Raw genomic sequence first — 25,492 nt, forward strand, 5'->3', positions numbered from 1 at the left:
ACTTTCTTTTTAGATATTCATATTGATTAGTTCTTATAAAATTTATACTGTAACTATTGTGAAAAAAAAGGGTAACAAAAAGTAAGGTGTTAAATTAAGCCAGCTTAATAAATTTAATTGGAGTTAAGTAGCAGTTATTGTTTTCATTTTTAAGAAATTGATTAGTTTGTAACTACAGCTAAACGATTTAATTTGTAATTATTTCTTTTTTTTTTATAAGTTATTTCCAATGTATATATTTCCAATAATCAAAAAAAAAACTTCTATTAACAATTCTAATATGTCTTAAGTTATCAAATAAATGTATACTAGTTAAATTTACATTTTAACAAGTACTTTTTTTGTGTCTTTTAATCATATAAATTTGATTAAAATTTTATTGATTATCATAAATTAAATACAAATTGAGCCAACTAAAGCATAATATCAAATTGAGCATTTAAAATCTAACAAACAATTTTGTTTATTTAGAAACTTTAATGAGATTTGAATATTAATTAATTAAGTCAATGTTTAAAAAAAAAGGAAACCTGACAGGGGACTTGAACCCCTGACCGTTGGATTAAAAGTCCAACGCTCTACCGACTGAGCTAGCCAGGCTCACGACAACCGGTTGATTATTGTGAATATAAAACTGATTATCACGTCATAATGCATAACTGTTGACTTATGAGTTTATAAAAACCAAAATCTTTACTGATATACCATTAAAATGTGTATATCAATTTGCTGATAGTTTTGTAAGTTAAAATAACTTAGTTCTATCTTTAACATTTTTTATTTATTTTCATTCTTATATAATTTCTTAAATATACCATATCTCAACATTAAAGTCGGTACTCGATTACAAACACTCAAAATAACAACTAGTACTTAAAATATGGGGACGGGTTAAATGTGCACGAAGACATTTTTGCACGAGTGATATTTTTGCACGATCGTAAAAAATAATAACAAAATAGAAAACCGACTAAGGGTAAGGGGTAATAGTGATAGTAAAAAAAAACGATTTTTTAATAAAAAGAATAATATTACTTTAAAAATCAACCAAGGGTAATGTTAAGGGTAACAGCTATAGTAAAAAAAATATATTTAATAAAATAATAATAGATGAAGAAGAAAAAAAAGTTACTGACCTAGTGTAAAAGTTAGGGGTAACAGTGATAGTTTACAAGAAATAAGATTTTTTTTTTTCAAGTTCCCGACCAAGGGTAAGGGGTAATAGTGATAGTAAAAAAAAATGAAAGTAAACTCATACTAATTTTAAAAATTAATCAATCCGTGCAAAAGTGTCCCTTCGTGCATTTTTGGAACCTACCCACTTAATATAAAGTTTTATATGCAATGTTTCTAATGACGTTTAAAATAAATCAATACTATGCATAATATACTAGCATATACGCTTTTAATTTAGACTAACAATTAAAGTAGGTTTGTCTTCCGAATAAGTTTGAATGACATTTACTAGCTTATAGTTGAGATTAATATCAAATTTGAATAGGGCAGTTTTGTAGTTGTGCTTCGGATATCCCAACACAACTTTTCTCAATTGCACCGGTCTGTACGTTTCATCCATGCTATAATACTTTTAATTAATTATCAAAAACAACTTAAAATTGTATACATTTTTACACAATTAGAATAAAAATTGTATTAGTTGTGTAGAGAATTTTCAAAACTCATTTATATTTAAAAGTTTAGTTTACTCTAAATTAAACTCGAACCTAACAGCAAAGTTACTAATGGCATAAAACTTATTATTACTATTTTTACTGTTAAAAACAAAACCAGTCGTTGGTTGTCTTGGATTTAGTTGTATGGTGAAGTTCTTTGTCTGTTAATTTAGTATTAAATAAAACTGATTTATACTTGAATTTGACGGCGGGATTTTGTTTACTTCCAAGTCACTCTGCAATGTCTTGTGTGTTGGGTATTGTGGCGCTAACTGCAACAAATCTCAACTTCATTTCTTTAAACACCGTCCTAACTGTCTTCATTCTACTTATCACTGCCTGTAGTATTATTAGACTTAAATTAAATATACAAACAGATCAACTTATTGTTGTCCAGACTGCCTTTAATATTTATTAGCTGAGTAATAAATACAGCAGAACACGCCCCTGGTTCCGTCGTTTAGTGAATCAACAAAATTTTATAAGCTTTAAATGTTATGTTGATTTTCCAACCTCCATAGTAGCGCCCCTGGTTTCGTCATTCAACAAGTGAGCTTCGTCTACGAGAAAGAGGGAGACTTGTTTCACAAACGACGTGTTTTCCCGCCATCTCCGCGTCATGCTGTCCCATTTTTCCTGTAAAAAGGCCATTTTAGTCCAGAATTATTTAGACCCGGGCCAACGCATGCACTTTTTTTACCGTACTTGTTAAAACTAGTAAAAGAAGTTATTCATTGACAGATGGTTTAACTTCCATTAATAAATATGCAGGATGACTTTAGTTAAACTTGAGTTTGACATACAACAGTTTTATATCATCATTAAAGTATTTTAACGTATAATAATCAAAAACTTCTATCGTTATATAGTAACACTAATTCATTTCAACATCTATTCATTAATTAACAAACATTAATTATTGATTAATTAACAAACAAACGGGTGTTGTTAGTATTATGTCGGCTTTCTGCATTTGCCACAAATTTTCAACATCAGTGTCTCCAGTCATTTCCAAGCAATTGAGTCCCAACGGTTGAAATTTCAACTTCCAATCTTCGTATCGCTCACTACACAAAGCTTTCACAGGCGCCACTAAAACGTTAACATTATTTTTTTTAAATTAATTCTACAATCTTTAAAAATTTATTGTTGTAAGTAGTATTGTTGTCATTAATTTATATTTTTAAACCTACTTTATGAAAAATAAAATGAAATACCAGACTGGATGTTGATAAACAATTTTATTAAATAACTTTAGGGTAAAGTAAAATTAATTTTAAATAAAAAAGTTTTATTATATTACGCTTCATTGACCTAAATTTTTTTTTATTAATCTGAAACCAGCTGTTTCAATTTAACTAGTTTAACTAAAAATTAATTTTATGACTAAAGAACCTTTTAAACTTTTACAAACATTTTATTTTGATCTTTAAATTTTAAACTAAGTTTAATACATTTTATGTCATGATCCTTTCAAGTTTAAAATACAGATTATAATACTTAATTTATAAATTTTACCTAAAGTAATTTGAAATGTTAGATTCTTTTTATGATTTCAAAAAACCAGTAGAAGTATCTAACATTTTTTATGTTCGTTAGTAGTTTACTTTAGTGAACTTATAAAATGTTTTTTTGATTAATTAAAAACTTCTATTGGCTGTTTTACTTTAGTTTGAATTTTATAGTCATTACAGTTAAAAACAAAATTTAACTAACCAAAGGTGTTTAATATCTACTATACGATCTACAATAATAACCACCAGAAACAAACCAAAACCAATTACTTCAACAATAAAAAACATAAATATATACCAACTGTAAATGATTTTGTTCTTGTTGGAATTTTCTTGTCTGCTTGTCATAAGCAGCCTGATTATTGCGAGTTCAAACAGAACAGTTTTACCTGAAATTAAATAATGAACATATTAAATATTGAAAAATTAACGTAAGCATATAAACTTACCTGGAACTAAATAAAACTAATATATATATACATACTACTAATAGTGCTCGACAAGTTATATTGAGCTAGATATTTATTTAAATATATAATAAACAACAGTTTTATACAGCTGTTTCGTATATGAGATATTTATATCTCATATATTCCTCAGTAAAACTTTGGGTTATCAAACATGTTTAAGAGCAATTGCTAAAACTTTTTCAAAAAGCACAAATTCTTAAACCAATAACAAAATTGAAATCAGCGTATTTTGAAAAATCAACTTAATGCATAAAAACCGTCATTATTACTACGTCATAATATTTTATAAAAATTTTAAATTATAAATTTTTGCAAAACATGTTTAAACAATTAAAGCTTTACTGAGGTATATATGAGATAAAAATATCTCATATACGAAATATCTGTATAAAAATATTGTTTATTATATAATTAAATATATATATATGTATGTAATAAATATATTATATATATACATAAGTATTACAAATTAAAAACTTTAATAAAAATACAATATTGTTACCTGAACCAGTCGGAGCACAAACAACGAACGGCTCGTCTCTATACACTACTGTATCAAATACCTAAAAAAAATATTATATTGATTAAGATTGCAAATTTAATCATGTTAAACAGACCAAAGTTGTTTTATTTATTGGTAGTTGATTTATTTAAACGTCGCATTGTTACGTCATACTATATATACGCTACTTCACTCAATATATCACAAGTCAGGATGGCCGAGTGGTCTAGGGCGCCAAACTCAAGCATATTGCTTCATCGCAATGCGATGATGAGTGTTCTGGTCCACAATTGTGGGCGTGGGTTCGAATCCCACTTCTGACATGTTTATTACAATTTTAAAAGTCGTATTATTTTCACAATCGGTGTAAAACTAAATTATCATTTTTAATTAAAATTAAATGGGATACATTGTTTAAATAAACCGTGTTATGTTTTAAATAAATACAACAAGTATTTAAACCACAGTATAAATAAGCTATCAATTACAGCAACTGACTTAAAAATTTTCTAAACTTTATATTGACTCTCTTTATTAGTAATTGGACTTTTGAGTAACTATTTCTTTTAATGCTTCCATGTTATTATCTTTACTTTTAAAATTTTAGTAAAATAAAACTCTTAATACTAAACTTACATTAATACTCAACTCATAAAAATATTAAGTAAGGTTATATCATAATGCTAAAACTGTTGTTGCTTTATGGTTTAGTTTTATCATAGTAATTTATTAAAATTCCTTTTCAATTTAAGACAAGTTTACAATCAATATTACAATATAGACAAATTTACTAATTTACTAAACTAGTTTTATGCAATAATACTACATAGATAAACTGCAAGATATTACTGATAAGTTAAAATAATAACGAAAGTAATGTAAAAACTACATATTTATTTATACATAAGATATATATCTATGGATAGAAATAATTAACATATAAATTCATGTTGGACACAGTTTTTTCTTTGCATGTTGTCTCATAAAATAAATTATAATACTTACAAATTCTGTAGAAAACTCTACATTTTATAGACAGAGAAAATTCAGTTTAAAAAAGCAGTATTTCTTATGATGTTCAAACTTGTGCACAGTAAAATTTAAGTAAAAAGTTTTGTGAGCACTAGACAATTAAATAGATATTTTGATGCTATTAACACTAATCTTAGTATCAATTGTTTTTTTCATTTTCAAATAAGAAAATAAATAATTTGTAAATAGATAGTCAAAACTGCTTTTAACCATCTTAATAAACAATTTAAAAACTTTGTGCACATTTTAATAAACAGCAGATTGCACAGTTGCATTTATTTTAGTTACTTGTTTTTTTAAATATAACTTAAAAAAAAGAAAAGTCTGACGTTTATCATTTAATCTAAGTAAATGAGTGCAGAACTAAATTTTATCATTTTTGACTTACTTTAAAGTTAAGCAAAGATAAAAGCTTTAAATAAACTTTCAGTTTTCAAAATATTTTGTATGTTAACCTTATACTTTTCTAACTTACAATTTTATTTCATACTATTTGCAGCTTAAAGTAGTTAAGTAAACAAAATGTTTTTTATTAATGATGTAATAGAATAATTTATAAATTATTTTATAATAAATTTTGACACTAATTTTAGTTCAGTTAGAAGCCTGCTAGCTTTAAATTACTTAGATTGCAATCAAGTTAGCTAAAAATTGTTAATAAATATTATATACTTAAATGAGCTAAATATAATTGTTACAAACTAACAATAGATTGAACAGCGTTGAAATTTGAAAAGTTTGAAAAAACTTGTTGGTATTTTTCAGCTGAAAAATTAATTTAGGTAAACAAAGTTTGAACAGCTCAAACAAAAAAATAAGTAATAAAATTTTATTAAATTACATAGATACTAAACACTTAGAAAATATTCATACAAGTACATACTAACTTGGTGTAATGCTGCTAATGTCTTAACTTCAATAAAAGTATACTTAAATGCAACTGAAAACTAACATAAATAAAATTTACAAGAAGTTTTAAAGAAAAATTTGATGCTAAATAAAATATGAAGTCAAATCAAATTTTAACCAGCAAAACAAAACATCAAAATATAAAACTTACGCAGTTCCTCGACGGATCTCAAACTAATTTCTTTTCTGAAAGTTCCGTTGGGTCCGTTGTACGTAGGCAGGGTGAACTTATCCGGTTTGTAGAAAGACGACTTTTCATGAGTTGATTGGTCGAAAAACTTGTCACGTGACTGATCAAAACGCTTGCCTGATTGGCTGTTTGTCTTCACTGGCGATTCGGGAACTACTGACGGAAAAAACCTGTACAATGTCGTAATCTAATGCTTAGTTATCTATTAAATTGTATTTAAAATAACTTCTTGAGATAAGTAAATTTATTTAAGTTATACTATTAATTAGTTATGTAGCTATGAGTTTTATAAAAAATAAATCATAATTATCTTTAGTTGTGCTATATATTATTTTTCAACTCTTATTCTAAACTAGTAAAACATATTTATTAATAACTATTCAATATATGTTAAAGATTAAATTCCAAAAAAATAACCTTAAAACTTATGCTGTTTTATGTATAAGTAATGAATAACAAAATTACTGTTTCTTTCTAGGCGGTGAAGCATCATTAATTTTTTGCATTGAAGTGACTTTCTGCACTGCTTTCCTTCGAAATTTGTTACTATTGTTATTGAGGGGAGGTTGGAACCTGTTTAGCTTTTTTGAAATGGGCGAAGACTCGATGCTGGGAAGTTTTGAAAAAACCGAGTTGGTCTGAGTGGCAGGCACCATGTATTTCGATTGTCTGTTTGTTTGAATATTAATTTAATTTTATGTTGTTTGGTTTTTTTTCTGCTATAAGTAATGAATAAGCTTCGATGATAATAGATCAAAAACGCCGTCGGCAGGATTCGAGCATGTGCTCGTCCATTAATTTCTCGACAATCGCCTTAAGCACCGGCCACAACGACTTGTGAATGAAATCATATACAAGCGATTCTAAATCTACTGTTTGTAAGTAGCTGACAAATAATTGTTGAGTAGTTATATGCAATACAATAGTCTACACTACATGGATTTTAAGTAAACTAAGCCTGCATTTGTAGTTTTAAAGAAAATTATTTTTATGAATCACATTATTATTTACTAAAATCATCAATAAATTTTAAACTATATTTACGCATTTTAAGCTTTATTATGAATATACATATACTTATATACACATAAAATATTTTATAAAAAGTTCTGGTCGATAGTGCTCGACAAACTGAATGGGAGCTAAATATTTATCTGTTTATATAAAAACAAAAGTTTAGACAGCTGTTTTGTACATAGAATAAAAAGTTTCATGTAATCCTCAGTAAGCTACAGTTTATTAAAATAGTAAACAGAAATTTGGATTTTGAATTTTTTTTAAATAATTATGACGTAGTAATGATACAGTTTATTGTATAGTTAGCTGAATTTGAAAAACACGCTGTAGCTGTTAATTTATGCATTTTGGAAAGTTTGGAAAAGGTTATTTTAAAAAGATGTTTTAAACTATTAAAAAAATGTTTTCAACTGTTAGAAAAATGTTTTAAACTACTCGTGTTTGTGTCTTTCTTTTTTTTTTGTTATATGTTTGGGTAAGGTGGGTTAGGGTTAAATGTATAGATTTAAAAATAAATTATTTAAATTTAAAAAAAAGTCTTGTTTAGATATATGCAAATAAGTTGCAGGTTTTTGATGAACATGAACATTTTGCATTAAATTGTACATAACATTATTTTTCTTCTAAGCATACTTTGATAAAAGAAAAAACCTTACGGCTGAAAAAAAACGAAACGAAATGTGATACTTATTCAGTAATAACTTATAATGAAAAAAAGTACTGCAATCTTTCTCTAGCTGCTTAAGCAATACACACATGTAAGTCTGTTGAATTTTTATATAGATAGAGCAGTATACTTCCGTAAACGATTTGTCAATTTCAAATGAGAACTTTGACAAATAACAAAGATATTTTAAACAACTTATTTTCGGTGCATAACTTATTTGAAAAATATAACAAAACACATATCATTTTTTCTTAAATACTTTTTACAATTATTTGAGTACTTTCGAAGAAAGTTTTGTCAAAAATTGTACCTTACTAAATTAAACTGAATTGAACTTGAAATAAAACTATACTGTAGTTTAAAGTTAAAAACAAAATGACGTAATATTCAAGTGTAAAATTTAAATAAATTCTAATACTAAAGAACTTTGCTGTACTAATAAAACTTGTTAGATTAAAATCAAACAAATATAAACCAGGGATAAAAAATAAAAATAATACCACACTTTTTTAAAATTTTTTGAGAAACCTATCACTTTAAAATTACTTAATATAAGGATTAAAAAGTCTAGTTTGGTATGCCAGCTTTTTCTGCTTACATAAACTAGGTCTTTAAGATTGAATGCATAAGGTTTCTAGAATATGTAACTGAAAAGAGTTCTCCGCTCATACTAAAACTGAAAAGTTCGCTTCTTTATAATTTCTTGCACACTCATGATTGTTCAACAAATGTTGTCACTAAATTTAAAGTTATTTATAAACTCTAAAATGCCCTCATTGCCACAAGCATTGTTGGTTCAGTGGTAGAATTCTCGCCTGCCACGCGGGAGGCCCGGGTTCGATTCCCGGACAATGCATTTTTGGGAAAATAATTTGAATTAAAGTTACTATTAACCATAAGACACGAAAAATTGTTTTTAAATATATTAGTTTAGGACTAAGTGTGTTTAAAACTCTTTCTAATTAATTTTAAACTAAAATTATTTTTTGTTTTTAAATTTTTAAGCTGTAACACCAATGTGTCATTTTCCCAAACAATATCCATTGAATACAGTTTAAATGGTTCATATATTATTCAATTTTAAAAGCTAAAGTTTTTTTAAATAAATTAACTAAGAAGTAAATGTATTGCGACAAAATACAATTTTCAGGGCTGTTATTAAATGATAAAAAGGTGCGCCCAACGTGGGGCTCGAACCCACGACCGTTGGATTAAGAGTCCAACGCTCTACCGACTGAGCTAGCCGGGCACGTACGAGACTAACTATATACAGTTTATATAGCCTCTGTGACGATGTAATGACGTAACAATAATTTAATAACTTCAAAAATGGGCTCGTCCGGGATTTGAACCCGGGACCTCTCGCACCCAAAGCGAGAATCATACCCCTAGACCAGGGTTTCCCAAAGTGGGCGATATCGCCCCCCTGGGGGCGATTTTAGTAGTTTAGGGGGCGATAATTAGTAAGGGGGCGAAAGGGTGGGCGATAACTAGTAAGGGGGCGAAAAGGGGGCGATTTTAAAATTTTGGGCTGTCATGAGATTTTTATTTTTTTTCTTGCTATTTTACTAGTTTTAGCTAGCTATTAATTATTTGACCCTGAGGTAAAACTTAAACAAAACAGTTTGTTTTATTAATGTAAAAATATAAAAAAATCAAGTGCTTATGACTCCTACTTTCAAGTAAATACTATATTTTCATTCATATATTTCCTTGTTTAACAATTACATATATCATAGATCATTGAAATCCCTCTCATTGTTTTATAACCTGACATATATGTTATTTGGGATCATAAATGGTTTGTAAAAATCTATGTTATTTTTTATTAACTATCACCTCATGATATCCAGTTGTTTTTTGAAAAGTCACCAAGTTAGACTAAGAAATAAAACTATACAGGGTTGCCAATTTACCTAGAAACCTGGAAAAACCTGGAACTTGACAAGTTCGGCAAAAAAAAACCTGGAAAAAATCTGAAATTTTTAACGATTTTAACATATTAAGTAGTAAAATTTAGATTTGACACAAAAAAGCTATCATATAGATAAAATATGGATCCCTTCGAGGCAGATACTTTTAAAATAAACGACATACAGGAAACCTTCTCAGACTTACAAACTGACCTTAAACTTAAAGTAAATTCTTTCAAAGAACGATATGAAAGCTTTTGGACTCAACAAAAACTAAGGCAAAAGTATCCAATCATTTAAGAGGAATTTAGATTGTTGTTTATAGCTTTTCCTTCTAGCTATGTTGTTGAGAAAGCTTTCAGTTCAGTTATCAACATCTTGAGCAAAAGATCTAATCTAGATATTTATAAAGGAGGTGACTTAAGGCTCTATTTTACTGATTAAGAATCAGATTAGAAAAACTTGCAAGCAGTCATGAACCTCATCCTTCACATTATATTAGACTTTAGTAGCAGACATTATTTTATGAAAGTTTTTTAATTTGATTTGATCTTTTGAAAACTTCTTATTTAACCTTGTTTGTACTGTATTTAAGTAGTCTTTTTATAATAACAACTTTATTAAGCTATTTATTCTACAACAGGTTTGCATAATGCCTAATAAATATTAATTACGGTGGACTTCCTCTGGAGTTCGCACTTTTTACCCAAATAAAAAGAGCAAACTTATATTTTTTTATATATAACTAAAGTTAAGTATATTACTAACCAAATACTATTAAAACAAAATATATATAAAATTTGTTAGCTTATATAGATATGTTTTATTTTAATGAAAGTTTGTTTTATGTTTTAGTGGATTTCATGTTTATTCATAACATTATTGCATATAACATATTGAAATTTGTCATTTCGTAAAAATAAAATATGGTAATAAATTTTTTAGTTTGCACTTTTTAATTTTTTTTCAAAGTGCGAAGTTAAGCGGAAGTCTACTATGTTTATTAAATGGTTTATGTTTTAAAGTTGTTAATAGTTTTATTTTGACCTGGTTAATTTTGTAGTTCATATTCGTCGTTTTACATTACACTAAAAGTTTTTATAGCATAGTGATAAAACTAAAATATTTGTTTTAAAGACCTTTATTTGACAGGTTTTTGTTATTACTTGTTTAATCTGTATACAACTTATATAACTATATAACTATTATCTGATTGTAAAATTTTGATAACCATTAAAGTTTTAAATTCTAAAATGATTTTTTTGGTTTTAAAAGAGTATAAATTTGAGGTCTCTATTTTAAATGACTTCTACTCTTTCATTTAAAAGTTTCTTAAACTCAATTTTATTTTCTAACTTGATTGATTATTATTAAAAAAACTATTATTATATAAGGAGTTTTAGACTATTAATACAACTGTTTTTTGTTTTTTCTTAATTTAATAATATTAGCAATTAGAATATACTTAGTTTATTTTAATACTTCAACACTAGCTTTTAGTTTTTAACTATTTTCCTCTGTTAAATTATTATGGGCTAATAGCTAGAAAAAGAAACTTTTCAAACAAAATTAAATAAGCCATCAAAAAGACTGCTACAGTTACAAAACAAAAGTTTAACCTAGTTAAAAGTTTTTTTTAATTGATTACTTTCTGTTCACAGAATTAAGTGTAAAACATTGGATTTTTTTTTGAATTTAAATAAAGAAAAAAAATGTTAGAATTAAGGTTTAGTTCTCTAAAGATTATTCCAAGTCGAGTACTATTTCATGGTATTCTACTACGAAACAAATAGTTTAAAAAGTTTAAAATTAAATTTTTAAATTTACAATTAACTTGCTTACAATATATCTTAATATAGAAATTAATAAATTTACTGCATTAACTGAAGCTGTTGATAAAACCACTTTTCATGCGAGAAAATCAACCAGTCGGTCAAACTTCCTCAAACTAGATCAGAAATTAACTTTTAATTTTTATTTAATTATGTGTATAATAAACTGTTCTTTTTTTTAGTTGTTTTAATCTCTGGTATAGTTATTTTAGAATATGCCTATTTATAAAATGATTTAAGTATTTTGTGCAGCTTAAATAAGTTACTTAGTATTAACTTCTAAATGTCCGAAATTTGTTATATGAGATATTATTATAATGTCAGGTTTCAGTTAAGATTTCAGATGGGTAATGTAATGTAGATGGCTCAGATACAGTAGCAGATCCAGTCGAATTTCGACCCGCTAAGTAAATTGAAAACTACTTGTGCATAATAAATAAAATTTAGATTTTTGATACTTAATATTTTGAAATACGCTTTCATTTCGTTTTCAGTTCACAATACTATTTCCTAGATCACAATAATAGTACATGAGTTTATTACAATTTTGCTCGAGTTTTTTAATTTTCTTATTTGTTATATTTTTAAATCATACAGCCCGCAATTACATTTTTTTAACGAGTTGAAACTAGAAAAGATTTTTTAGTAAATATGAATTGCTGACTACAAAAATTGTCCACCACTGACCTAAAAGTTTCATTAGTTTCAAAACAGTTCATATTTAAACAGGATTGATTACAGATAAAACAAGGCTTTTTAATAATTAAGTATTTTAAAACACTTTACTGGGCTTCTAAGAAAATAACTGTAAATTATTTTCTCAAGCCCTGTAAACTACTTTGAACACAAAAATGCGTGCATAAGAAGTACCAGACTAAATTACATTTCGAACACAACTTTTTTTAGCTCAAAAGTTTGTACTCAAAAGAAAAACTACTTTGTGAAATCAGGGGGGGCGATTTTTTTTCAAATTACTGAAAAGGGGGCGATTTAGTAAATGAGTTTGGGAAACCCTGCCCTAGACCAACGAGCCGCTTATCTGACTTTGTCTTGTTCGGTTTTTATTCATGTTACGTGTATTATGACGCAATATAGAAGATGTTGTTGTGGTGTTTGTTAAAACTGCGTTTTATAGTTATTAAAAATCTGTTTTTAGTTTAAATTTAACTAATGCAGTACACGGTACAACTTATATTGTTTACTTAAAACTCCTAGTTTAAGATTTTAAAATAGTATTAGTGTGTACCAAATAATTATTTTCTGTGTAACTTTAAACAAAAATAAAACTTTGCATTTTAATTTTGCTAAAGATATATAAATATTAAATAATTTGGTCTAGTGATTTATACTTACTAATTTAATACTTGGATGCAAGACATGAAAGGTCTTAAATGTCTTAAATTACGTTTCTGTTCACATTAGAAATTAGATTAATAAGCAAAAGTTACAGTTACAAAATTTATTTATGGCTTTTAACTTACTAGAACAAAATGATTAGTTATAGACAAATTTAAGAAATGATTGCCATTGGAAATAAATGAGTTATTTACATATTAAACTTTTTATTCACTTTAGTAATAATTTGGAATTTAGTAATTTTGTAATTTTCTAGGTAAATTTTGCAATTTTAGTATGACTTTAAAAGATATTTAATTAATTTTTTCACAAGCCTTTGGAAAATAAGGAATTTTGTAAATTTGAACTGATTATATCTGATGTTTTTTCAAATTTTGTTAAAATTCCTGTTTTTTTTTTAAATCCCTATTTTTTCCTGACTTTGTGGAAGCCCCGATATAGATATATACAGGTTTTCCACTTTACCTGGAATCCTGGAAAAACCTGGAATTTGATAGTTCAGGTTAAAAAACCTAAAATTTGGGAAATTTAGAAAAAAAACCTGGAATTTTAACAATTTTCACATTTTCAGTACTAAATTTTCGATTTGAATCAGAAAGTATATCATATTATAAAAAACTTTTTGTTATCATCTAAACTTTTTTTTTTTAAAACTGTTTTAAAGTAGCTTTACAGTATCTTTTCAATAATTTTATAATATTTAACACAGTTTCTTAACTTATACTTTACTTTAAACTAAAAATAGACCTTATTGATACTTACTGATAACTAACTGATACTATTTTCATAACTTTTTTTTTAAAAGCACAGGAGTTTCGAAAGTAAAGATTTTGACTGTGAATAAAAAATTTAATATGTACATAACTCATTTATTTCCAATGTCAATCATTTCTTAAATATGTCTTTAACTAATCATTTTGTTCTAGTAAGTTAAAAGCCATAAATAAATTTTGTAACTGTAACTTTTGCTTATTAATCTAATTTCTAATGTGAACAGAAACGTAATTTAAGACATTTAAGACCTTTCATGTCTTGCATCCAAGTATTAAATTAGTAAGTATAAATCACTAGACCAAATTATTTAATATTTATATATCTTTAGCAAAATTAAAATGCAAAGTTTTATTTTTGTTTAAAGTTACACAGAAAATAATTATTTGGTACACACTAATACTATTTTAAAATCTTAAACTAGGAGTTTTAAGTAAACAATATAAGTTGTACCGTGTACTGCATTAGTTAAATTTAAACTAAAAACAGATTTTTAATAACTATAAAACGCAGTTTTAACAAACACCACAACAACATCTTCTATATTGCGTCATAATACACGTAACATGAATAAAAACCGAACAAGACAAAGTCAGATAAGCGGCTCGTTGGTCTAGGGGTATGATTCTCGCTTTGGGTGCGAGAGGTCCCGGGTTCAAATCCCGGACGAGCCCATTTTTGAAGTTATTAAATTATTGTTACGTCATTACATCGTCACAGAGGCTATATAAACTGTATATAGTTAGTCTCGTACGTGCCCGGCTAGCTCAGTCGGTAGAGCGTTGGACTCTTAATCCAACGGTCGTGGGTTCGAGCCCCACGTTGGGCGCACCTTTTTATCGTTTAATAACAGCCCTGAAAATTGTATTTTGTCGCAATACATTTACTTCTTAGTTAATTTATTTAAAAAAACTTTAGCTTTTAAAATTGAATAATATATGAACCATTTAAACTGTATTCAATGGATATTGTTTGGGAAAATGACACATTGGTGTTACAGCTTAAAAATTTAAAAACAAAAAATAATTTTAGTTTAAAATTAATTAGAAAGAGTTTTAAACACACTTAGTCCTAAACTAATATATTTAAAAACAATTTTTCTTGTCTTATGGTTAATAGTAACTTTAATATAAATTATTTTCCCAAAAATGCATTGTCCGGGAATCGAACCCGGGCCTCCCGCGTGGCAGGCGAGAATTCTACCACTGAACCAACAATGCTTGTGGCAATGAGGGCATTTTAGAGTTTATAAATAACTTTAAATTTAGTGACAACATTTGTTGAACAATCATGAGTGTGCAAGAAATTATAAAGAAGCGAACTTTTCAGTTTTAGTATGAGCGGAGAACTCTTTTCAGTTACATATTCTAGAAACCTTATGCATTCAATCTTAAAGACCTAGTTTATGTAAGCAGAATCCTTATATTAAGTAATTTTAAAGTAAAAGGTTAGTAAAAGGTAGTTTTATTTACATTTTTTTCATGGCTTATATTAGTTTGATCTTAATCTAACAAGTTTTATTAGTGCAGCAAAGTTCTTTAGTATTAGCATTTATCTAATTTATACACTTGATTATTACGTAGTTTTATGTTTTTAAACTTTAAACTACAGCATAATTTTATTTCAAGTTCAATTCAGTTTAATTTAGTAAGATACAATTTTTGACATAACTTACTTCGAAAGTATTCAAGTAATTGTATAAAAAATTTAAGAAAAAACGAAATGTGCTTTGTTATATTTTTTAAATAAGTTATGCACCGAAAAAAAAATTGTTTAAACTATCTTTGGTCAAAAGTTTTATTTGAAATTGACAAATATTGTACGAAAGTATACTGTTCTATATATACAACAACTCAACAGACTTACATGTGTGTATTGCTTAAGCAGCTAGAGAAAGATTGCAGTACTTTTTTTCATTATAAGTTGTTACTGAGTAAATATCACATTTCGTTTCGTTTTTTTTAGCCGTAAGGTTTTTTTTTCTTATCAAAGTATGCTTACAATAAAAATAATGTTATGTACAATTTAATGCAAAAAAATCAAGTACATCAAAAACCTGCAACTAATTTGCATATATCTTAACAAGACTTTTTTAATTTAAATAATTTATTTTTAAATCTATACATTTCACCCTAACCCACCTTACCCAAACATACAACAAATAAATAAAAAACAATAATAATTAAAACTTGATCATTATAAAATTACATCTTGTTGTTATTAGTCTTGTTTTGATATGTGCAAATTAGTTGCAGGTTTTTCAATACACACAATAATCCAGTCAAGTGGCCAAAAACTAACATAATAATAAGAAATTTGTCGATTACAAAATTTTAAAATAGAGTATTAAGGACATTAAACTGAAAAAATTATTGTTAATAAAGCTAGAATACCTAAAAATACAACAACAATAACAACAACAATAATAATAATAGTAATAATATTCTTTTTTTTTTTGTTCGAAATACTAAAATAGTTTTAGTTTAATTAAACAAATAAATTAAGTAAAACAACTGCTAATTTCTGTTCAACAGATAATTTAACATTAATTGTATTTCTACTTTTACTGATTTGAATTACATTAAAAATTAACTCTAACATTCCTTAAACTGAAATCAAGTTAAAAAAAAGTTCAAGGAAAAACATTTGAAAGGTTAAAACAACTTTTAATTTATGTTGATGTATAATTTGTTCTATGTATTTTAAGTTTTAATCTTTTACAAAGTAAAAATACTAATATATAATATAATATGTTATTCATAGTTTTAATATAGGTTCAAAATTTAAATTGCTCAATGTTTTACTAAACATTTTGAAGAAACTTTAAAAATATGACAAGTCTGAATTTTTTACAAATTAAACTTACACTTTATAACTTTTTGAAGCAGCATTTTCTTTTTGAAAGTCGAAATTTTCATCTAAAAAAGTTTATTAGTATTTCTGGAAACAAACATAAAACAATTAAATATTTTTATACATCAAGTTTTATTTCAACAAAACAAAAATATTTAATACTAAATAATAAAACAAAATATGAGTTTTCAAGGTAATGGAAAATAAATGAACAATACTGATCATACAAACGATTGTGATTTAAAAACTAATTAAAATTAATTTATTAAGTTATAAAGAGTGTTTTTAGATTAATATTAGTCAAACTGTTGAATTAAAAGATGTACAAAAAGACAATGTAGAAATTTTGAACACATTTCAAGTTATACTTTGTCTTGTAATAAAGCAAATACTTATTTGCATTTAAACTAATTAGAAATTTACGTTTGCATTTTATTCAATCTGTGAATGAACTTTTAGAACCAAAAGGGTTAATATTTAAAAAATTGCATCATAAACTTCTTTGTTTTAAAGAATTACTAATTGATAGCTTAGTAATATTAGTTCAGTAATATATAAAATTGTTTAATGGATAACCACAAATTAACGGCATAGGGAGGGGGGCAAAAACATTTTTTATTGTTGTGTTATTTTTTATTTAAATAACTCAACTACCAGTTCCTTTTTACCGTTTTGAAAATTCAAAGTAAATTTTGAGATTAAAGCTAGCAAAGTAAGAGAGATAAATAGATTATTTATGGGACCATTTACTAAAAGTACGAAAATAGACTGAATAATATAAATTTAGCTCTTCCAATATATTTTTTAGATATGCACTTCAATCAAAAACTCAGATAAAAACTGTTAAAAATTAAACTATTAGAATGTTTAAATACCGTTTTGAAAAAGAAAAAAATGTTTTTTTTTGGTTAAATATGTTGTAGTAATAAACTCAATACATAAGTTTTAAGACTTATAAAAAAAAATTTCTGTGGAATTTAAGTCTCTAGCTCAAAAACAAAATGTTTTTGAATTTTTAGTAGACTAACATTTTTAAGAAAAAATAAAAATTATAAAAATGTGGCCATACATTTGTAACAATATCTTTTTACAAAGCTGACTATATCTCAAAAAATTATTTTAGTTTCTATATTATATAAAATTTTACTTATAGTTTACATACTTATCTTTCTTATTTCAAAGTCTATGTTATTTTGGTTAAAAAATTGTTTAATACCTCCTATGCTATGGCTTTAATTTATTTGCTTAAAGTTTTTCAAAGGAGCTGATTGAAATATCAAGTTGTGTACTTACCAACTATTGCAGATTGAAGTATATTTCAAGGCTCTTTTAGTTTAACTTAATGAGTGGTTTCCTAAAATAACATAAAAATCACCTACTTTTAAGGCAAAAAATAATAATTGCTCTAGATTGATTTTTCTAATCTTACTATTTTAAATTTAAAAGTATCTTGTATTGTTATCCTATTATAAATTTTGTAATACTATTGTATATAAATAAATAAACAAATAAATAGAAAGTAATATGATTAGAGAAACTAAATCACCCTTAAAAGTTTCATAGGAATTTGTTTTTATACATTTAAGTTTTCGTTTTAGTTACCTTAACTTGAATTGTCATGTATACTGATTTTAATATAAAGTCCTGTTACTGAGGCAAGAATAATATTAACTAAGTTTTATTTTAAAACAAACAGATTTTTTCTCTTAATCCTTGTTTATAATGATTTCATATTTACACTTATGGAAAACATAATTGTAAGATGGGTGTACTATAAAAACAGGCTTTAAAAATAGTTTAAAATAATACTAACTTTTGTTAATAACTTTTTATACTAGGTTTATGACAGTAGTTGATATGCTGATTTTTAAATATTAAATTCTGATTTTGATTTTTTACAGTTTGTCTACAAAATATTACTAATATTTTTTTATTAAATGTGCATACATTATGGTGGCAGTTATCAGTTATTGGGTTGTTGTTCTATTTTTTATTTAAGTACACAATTGCTTCAGAGTTTATATCTAAAGTTATTTTCAATTTCATTACTACTAAAATTTTAGTCATGCAAACGTTTGTCATACAAAATGGCATCAAAGTATATATTTTTGAATTGATGAATTTTATCTTTATATCAGGGTGGCCAACTGTTTTTGAGAAATTTCTTCTAGGTTTTTGAAAGTATGTTTTAGGTACATTTTATTATTTTTTTTTAAATTAAGTTAAAGTTTAAAGTATAAAACTGCGTTAAATATTATAACAACATTAAAAAAATACTATAAAGCTTATTAAAATGTGTTTTTTAATAAGGAAAATTTTTGATTATGACAAAAAAAATTATGTCTATAATAAAAAAATTTAGTCAAATTGAAATTTTACCTTTAAACATGAGAAAATGGTTTAAAGTTCCAGGCTTTCCAGGATTTTTAGTGATTTTTGTTCAAAATCTAGTTTTTCTAAGTTTTTACCACCCTGTAATATACTTTTAGTCAATTAAGGCCATATGGAGGTTTAATTAATTTATCATTATATCATGTATTGAATATGTCACAACAACTACTTATAAAATTATTAAGAAACTTTTTTAATTCAATTTTTTTCTTTTTTAAATATGTTTTCTAGAAATTGTTTGAAATTCATCAATAATAAGACTGAGAAATTTTACAAACAATTGCTTAAAAACTGGAGGAGATACATTTTTAGGTTTAGTATATTATTTTTGCTTTTTAGTTTGCACCTTTCATAAAAACAAATTGAACTCATTTCTCAAATTTTGATCGTTTATATCTCAAAAGATATTTTAAATTGTAGAAAACAATAAAAAATAACAAGTAGTTTATTTTTTTATGTAACAATGACTAACTTTAACATCCCTAACATCCCTTCAAATGGGTAAAGTTACACTTTCTCAACCACAATAAATTATTCTACAGAAATTAAACTGACCTAACAATTTTCTTACCTAAGGACAATTATTGAGTGCAGTTCTAAAAATTATCCTTATTTTGAGTTAGTTACTGCACATACAGTTACAAAAATTTGTTTGTATATTATTAAACACCTTTATAAAACTCTTATAAAACTTATTTCAATCTAAGAAATCTATCATTGTAACTGAACTACTGATTTTTTTTCAATCAAAATATATAAAAAAAGCTTCCTGGACCTTATTCCTAGGTTTATATTAGGTTATTAGATTGTTTTTAAAAGTTAATTAATAGAGTTGCTATATTTTAAAATTCTTTTTACTATACATATAACAATTTACAAAGACTTATCTTTTTTGACAAAGTTAAAGAAAAAATAATTTTATCATTAAACTAACAACAAACTACACTTACTTGTTTGATTTGGTAAAAAACTTTTTCTCCATTGATACTTTGTCTTACCATCTTTATTTTGACTTCTATCATTGAAGAGTTTTGAAGTTTTTGGAAAAAGATTGTCCATTAAGTATGCTTGTATTTACAATCTTGTGAGAAACTGATGTTATTGAAACAAATAGGAGTGCTTCAAATATTTTTTCTGAAACTTTAATCAAAAGCAAGTGATAAGCATTTATTTTTACTTGAAACAGAGGCTGGCATTTTTAAGGAATTTTGAAAAAAAAAACTTAATTCAACGATTATATTCACTTACTCAACTAATTAAAGACTAACAAAAAACAATCTTTGTTAATAGAAAATTCTATGAAAAGATTTATTTTTTCCACTTTTAAATTGTTTTTCAAAGTGTGGTCCCTTAAAAAATTCATTACAATTAAATTTTTAAGCAAAAGAAGTTGCCGTCATTTTAATTGTCGTAACTTTAATTTTCAGGTAAACTGATTTTTAACACATAGTATTGCTACTGAGGCAAAATCAATATTAATTAATCTGTATTTGATTGACTAAAAAAATTTTTTTTTTTCTTTAAGTTCATGCTTACAATAAATACAAATTTTACTAATGAAATAATAGTTGTACTGTATTATAGATTTTTTTATTCTAAAGCGAAGTAAGTACTAAATTTTTTATTAAAGAATGATTTTAAAATAGTCTTAGTCAATTTTTCTTTTAATTCACGTTTTAATTTCTTGCTGATAAGTTTTACCAAAAGCCAGTAGAACGTATAATTAAGTAAAATTAAGTTACTAAGCTTTTTTTTGCTACTTTCAGGGAGTAAATTGTTAAATGTTTTTTTAAATCAACTACATACAAATTTGTTTAATTTATCTTTTTTTTTAATTGTTTTTATTTTGATCTAATACTAACTTTATAGAAATGTAAATAACTAACAGCTAAAGTTAAAAAATAGTAATTTCTTGCCGTTTATTTTACTTTATTTCAAGTATCTATACAAATTAATCGATAACTAATTGCAATTGTAGTTTTTAAAATGTACCAGATATTATTTGCTAGTATTTGTATAACTTTGTGGTAGAAATTTTAAGTAAAATAATTTAATATTTTAAATATATCTTTTCTGTTATAGACTAGTAGTCTTTTTAATAAACCAATCAAATCCAAGTTATCATGAAGCAGAGGTTTGTGAACTGGTGGTTTCATTTATCTTAAATGAGCTAATTGTTAAAGAGAAATTGAAAAATATCATTGTGGCCTTTATCGTGATGACGGTTTACGAATATTTAAAAAATAACACCAAGAATCATTGATCAATTAAAAAAATCTATAACGAAATGATTTCAGAAACATAATTTAAAAGTAAAAATCGAACTAAGTACACAAAGGGTAAACTTTTAGATATAACTATGGATCTGGAAAAAGACGAACATCTACCATTTAGATAAGAAAATGCCAAAAACATCTGTAAAAACTTCAATTCTAATCATCCATACCTAATAAAAAAAAGAAAATCCATATATGATCCAAAAAGGGTAAGGTTATCATCTCTATCTAAAACAAAAGAAGTATTTTATAAGATAAAATTTCTTTATAAAAAGACTTATAGTGGTTTTAAAACATCACTATCGTATTATCTAGATAATTCTATTAAAAGAACAAGAAGAAAATTAAGGAAAAAGAAGGTTTTTTTACTACAATCCTCCTTTTAGTAATTGTATAAAAATGAATATAGAGACATAATTTTAAAGCTAGTATCCATACATTTCCCAAAATCAAGTTTTTATGGTACTACATTTAGTAAAAATACAATAAAGATTTCATACTCCTGTCCTGTATGTCTAACTTGGAAAAATGATTGTCCAATCACAACCAGTAAATACTTTAAAATTCCAATAAAACAACTGGAGAAGACATTAAGTTATGTAATTGTAGATCAAAAGCTAATTGTCTAGTTAACGGAGAATGTCTTACTTAAGAAGTCATATATAAACTGATCTAGTAAAAATTATCCAACAAAAAATATATAAAACAATGTTTTCTGATTTCTTTTAGACTGCTGTAAAACTAATAAAGTTTATTTTTTTAAATAGTTTGTTAACGAAAAGTGAAAACAAATAGTGTTTAATATTTTTAGAAGACACTTAATTGAAAAAAAACATTATACGTTACTAACAGTTCACTTTTGTGGTACATTACAATTTAATATTAATTATAAATAATTTTGAGAAAAAAGCAAAAGAATTTTTTTAGATCATAAGTATCTTAAAATAATACTTAATTAAAGTTTAAAATGCACTTATTACTTAATACGAACTTTATCCTCCTTTTTTTAATTACTATTTAATTTTTACAACAGTAGTTATCAGCAATGTTTTTTAAGTTAAAAGTTGTGAGCACTGAAATAAAAAAAACAAAAATTCTTTTCAATAAATGTCCTTAAACTTTTGAAAATTGTGCTCAATAAATAGATAAGAGACAACAAAAAATTTACCTGTATACGCATGCTGAAGTGTTAATACTTCCATGTTAAGTAAAATTTCCGTATTATATTTTTATTGAATGTTATCAATAAAAATACTTGAAAAACTTATTTAAAAATATAAAAATTATCGGTTACATAATAAATATTTTCGAGTGAACATTAGATTAACAATAAAAGGCTGTTATTACTTAATTAATAATCTAAGAGGTTATGTTTAGTACTTTTTAATATCAAAATAATAAAATTACTTCCATTCTTTTGTAACTAATTGTTGTTTACGTTTATTAAACACTTATATTCGATAAAAGTTTTTAAATATAAAGGATTAAGAAAAAAACTTTTGATCGATTATAAATTAATCAGGTTCCATAAATTTTATCACTAGAAATAATTTATATTATTTTTTTTTATATAATCTTATTTTAGGTATTTTATTTTAAAGAAGTTTAGTGTAAAGTAATTTAATCAAAAATACGTACTAAAATTTGAGGCTTAAATTTAACTGACTAAAAATGGCTTGTACACCTAAAGATCAGTCTGATTTGCATATATTCTGAATTATCAAAAAAAAAATTCTATGTAATTTTTATTATAACTATTAAACCTTTATACTTTAAATTTAAATTTATTTGGGTAAGGTGGGTTAAGGATAACGGTATATATTAAAATTTTATTCTTTTTAAGCAAATATGATGAAAAATTGAAATTTTGCGCTTGTAAACAATCATTTACAAATCTTGATAATCAACAGCAATTTTGTTCAATTCAAGGCAATTAGTTTTAAACTGCCCAAAATTTACCTTTAATAAATTTATAAAACTTTTGTTCTAAAGCTGATTGCCTCAAAAACGATGTTTTTGTATTTTGTTGTTATAATTCTAACAATTTTGTCAAAAAATCAGTTAAAAAATATTCATGTTCGACTAAAACGTAGAAAAAGTTAACTGATATATACGACATCGTTTATAATTGCAGTGTTTGTTCATTAATGGATCAAAGATACTTGATGGTAGGATTGCTTTTAGAGCCAAGTAAAAAACTGCATTGAGTGAGACAGAGTAAATAACAAATAGACAAAACTAACCAGAATGAATTCATTAAGATCGAATGCAGCTTGTGCAGCTTAAAACAACATTGTAATGTCTGGAGGACGAAGTTTGAGTCACACTTTTTTGAATACTGTAAAGCGTTATGACGTCAAAACAGGTACTTGTTCAATGTTAAACGTGAAAACAAAAAAAAACAAGCCACATTTAAGTTGTTGCAAAAAACAAATGGTATGTATTAGATTAGATTTTGCACCACGTGAAGTTTGTGACAATATTTATAAAACTTTATTGAACTAAAGAGTTCATGAATAGTTGCAAGTTATGTTGATGAATTCTGAGTTTTAACGGTGTAGGAACTAAAGTATTTGTATTCGAAAACCTAAACACATTTTCACTACTTTATTATGATGTTGACAAAGATGACCAATCAAAAGAACCAATTGAAGTAACTAAAAGGTGTATAATTATTGTGTAAAATTTCAATCATACTAATTACTTTAGCTATTAAAAGAATATTAATTTTGATTTTTACTTCTTTATTAATAATTCTAATTAAAAAAAAACTTTCTATTAACATTAGGTGCAAAAACTACATTCTTTCTACGTAGTTTCTAAAAACTTATAAGTTAAACAAAACTCTATACCAGGGGTGGAAAACATACGGCCAACGATGTGAAAATGACCGACCCGAGAATATTTTTAGAATTAAAATGGAACCCGGCCCGCGAAAAGTTAAGCTGCGGCCTGCGATCGTAAAAGCGGCCTTCTAAATTTAGACGAGGTTTTCTAAAATTTGAAATGAAAGTTCCAAAAAAGTGTCTCAGGTTTTATTTACAGTATATTTTGAACTTTCATTAGATATAGTATGAAATTTTAAGAATAGTTTTGTCGAAATAAAATAGATAGTTGAGTAATTTTCATGAACTAAATGTAATTGAAATGCTCCGGCTAGCTATAGAATAAAGTTTTCCACATCTGGCTCGCCAAGAAAAAATATACTCAATTCTACATTTTAATCTTCAAAATTTTTAATACGCTTACATGTTTAAAAATGTTTTTTTTTCATTGTGCTATAGTTTTTTAATTGCCAATGAATAATTAACGAGAAAAAAAAAACTATATAGTTTGTGTTAGAAGTTTACCTCTTTACTGCTTTATAAATAACATTTTTATTTATTTTGTGTTAGTAAATCTTTTGTATGGTAACATTTGATAAATGAACAAGTAGTTCAAACTGTAATGTGTTAATAATTTATCTAAATCGTTAATAAAAGTAGTAAAGTTAATTGAATGTTTATTAAATTGCAAATTATTGTGTTTGACTTCAAACTTAACGTTATATACAAAGTTCTAGTCGTAAAATAACGAAGTACATCTCTGAACTATTTTTTTTCTTAGTACTATCTGAACACGGCACCTTGTAAACTATTACATTTCTAAGTATTCGAATTGTATTTTGTATGTCACGTGGGAAACATTTAAATTGTTATCTTACAGTCATGAAAAGTTTACTATCAACCTTTTCTAAATGAAAACTACATAATAATTTTATGAATTATTTTATGTTTAAAATTTAATATCTAAATTATTACAACTAGTTAAAAAGTTATACATTTTTATTTCGCTACCAAAACTTAAAACAAAAACATTTCATTTTAATGTACTTAGGGTTTTAACAATAATATTATAACCTAGAAATTGGCAACACTTCTAGTCGGCGGGCTAGAAAAAATCATTACAGGCCGTAAAACTTTGGGAAAACAAATTGAAAGTAAAATTGTAAAGAAATAACTATTAAATAAGCTTTAAAAATAATAAACTTTTATTAAATATTTTTAATCAAAAAACCAGGTTTTTTCATAAGTTGTTTTCAAACTAGAAAGTATGTCGCGGGCCGTACGTTGGCCACCCCTACTAC

General features: G+C 25.5%; 1 protein-coding gene, 7 non-coding genes and 1 pseudogene across 8 annotated transcripts in view; 4 read left to right on the forward strand and 5 right to left on the reverse strand.

The window, feature by feature from the left end:
* LOC145843069 (putative ATP-dependent DNA helicase HFM1) overlaps positions 1 to 4,407 on the reverse strand; it is a 29,098-nt pseudogene extending 24,691 nt beyond the window's left edge.
* On the reverse strand, positions 528 to 600 carry Trnak-uuu (transfer RNA lysine (anticodon UUU)). Its single transcript has one exon. It is a non-coding gene; the product is annotated as a tRNA-Lys (tRNA).
* Trnal-caa (transfer RNA leucine (anticodon CAA)) lies at positions 4,367 to 4,482 on the forward strand. Its single transcript has 2 exons — positions 4,367 to 4,404; positions 4,437 to 4,482. It is a non-coding gene; the product is annotated as a tRNA-Leu (tRNA).
* Positions 4,414 to 25,492, reverse strand: part of LOC145843070 (putative ATP-dependent DNA helicase HFM1) — a 50,111-nt gene continuing 29,032 nt past the window's right edge. Inside the window, exons 23-27 of the mRNA XM_082950535.1 lie at positions 7,054 to 7,176; positions 6,756 to 6,959; positions 6,252 to 6,460; positions 5,898 to 5,956; positions 4,414 to 4,476 (exon numbers count right to left, since the gene is read on the reverse strand). Of these exons, the coding sequence (XP_082806661.1) occupies positions 4,414 to 4,476; positions 5,898 to 5,956; positions 6,252 to 6,460; positions 6,756 to 6,959; positions 7,054 to 7,176 (658 nt within the window). The remainder of the gene's footprint in view (positions 4,477 to 5,897; positions 5,957 to 6,251; positions 6,461 to 6,755; positions 6,960 to 7,053; positions 7,177 to 25,492) is intronic.
* Positions 8,760 to 8,830, forward strand: Trnag-gcc (transfer RNA glycine (anticodon GCC)). Its single transcript has one exon. It is a non-coding gene; the product is annotated as a tRNA-Gly (tRNA).
* Trnak-cuu (transfer RNA lysine (anticodon CUU)) lies at positions 9,151 to 9,223 on the reverse strand. Its single transcript has one exon. It is a non-coding gene; the product is annotated as a tRNA-Lys (tRNA).
* Trnap-ugg (transfer RNA proline (anticodon UGG)) lies at positions 14,449 to 14,520 on the forward strand. The gene has a single exon. It is a non-coding gene; the product is annotated as a tRNA-Pro (tRNA).
* Trnak-cuu (transfer RNA lysine (anticodon CUU)) lies at positions 14,603 to 14,675 on the forward strand. The gene has a single exon. It is a non-coding gene; the product is annotated as a tRNA-Lys (tRNA).
* On the reverse strand, positions 14,996 to 15,066 carry Trnag-gcc (transfer RNA glycine (anticodon GCC)). Its single transcript has one exon. It is a non-coding gene; the product is annotated as a tRNA-Gly (tRNA).

This window comes from Thalia democratica, chromosome 8 (genome assembly GCF_965202585.1).
Source record: "Thalia democratica chromosome 8, ktThaDemo2.hap1.1, whole genome shotgun sequence".
Lineage (NCBI taxonomy): Eukaryota > Metazoa > Chordata > Thaliacea > Salpida > Salpidae > Thalia > Thalia democratica.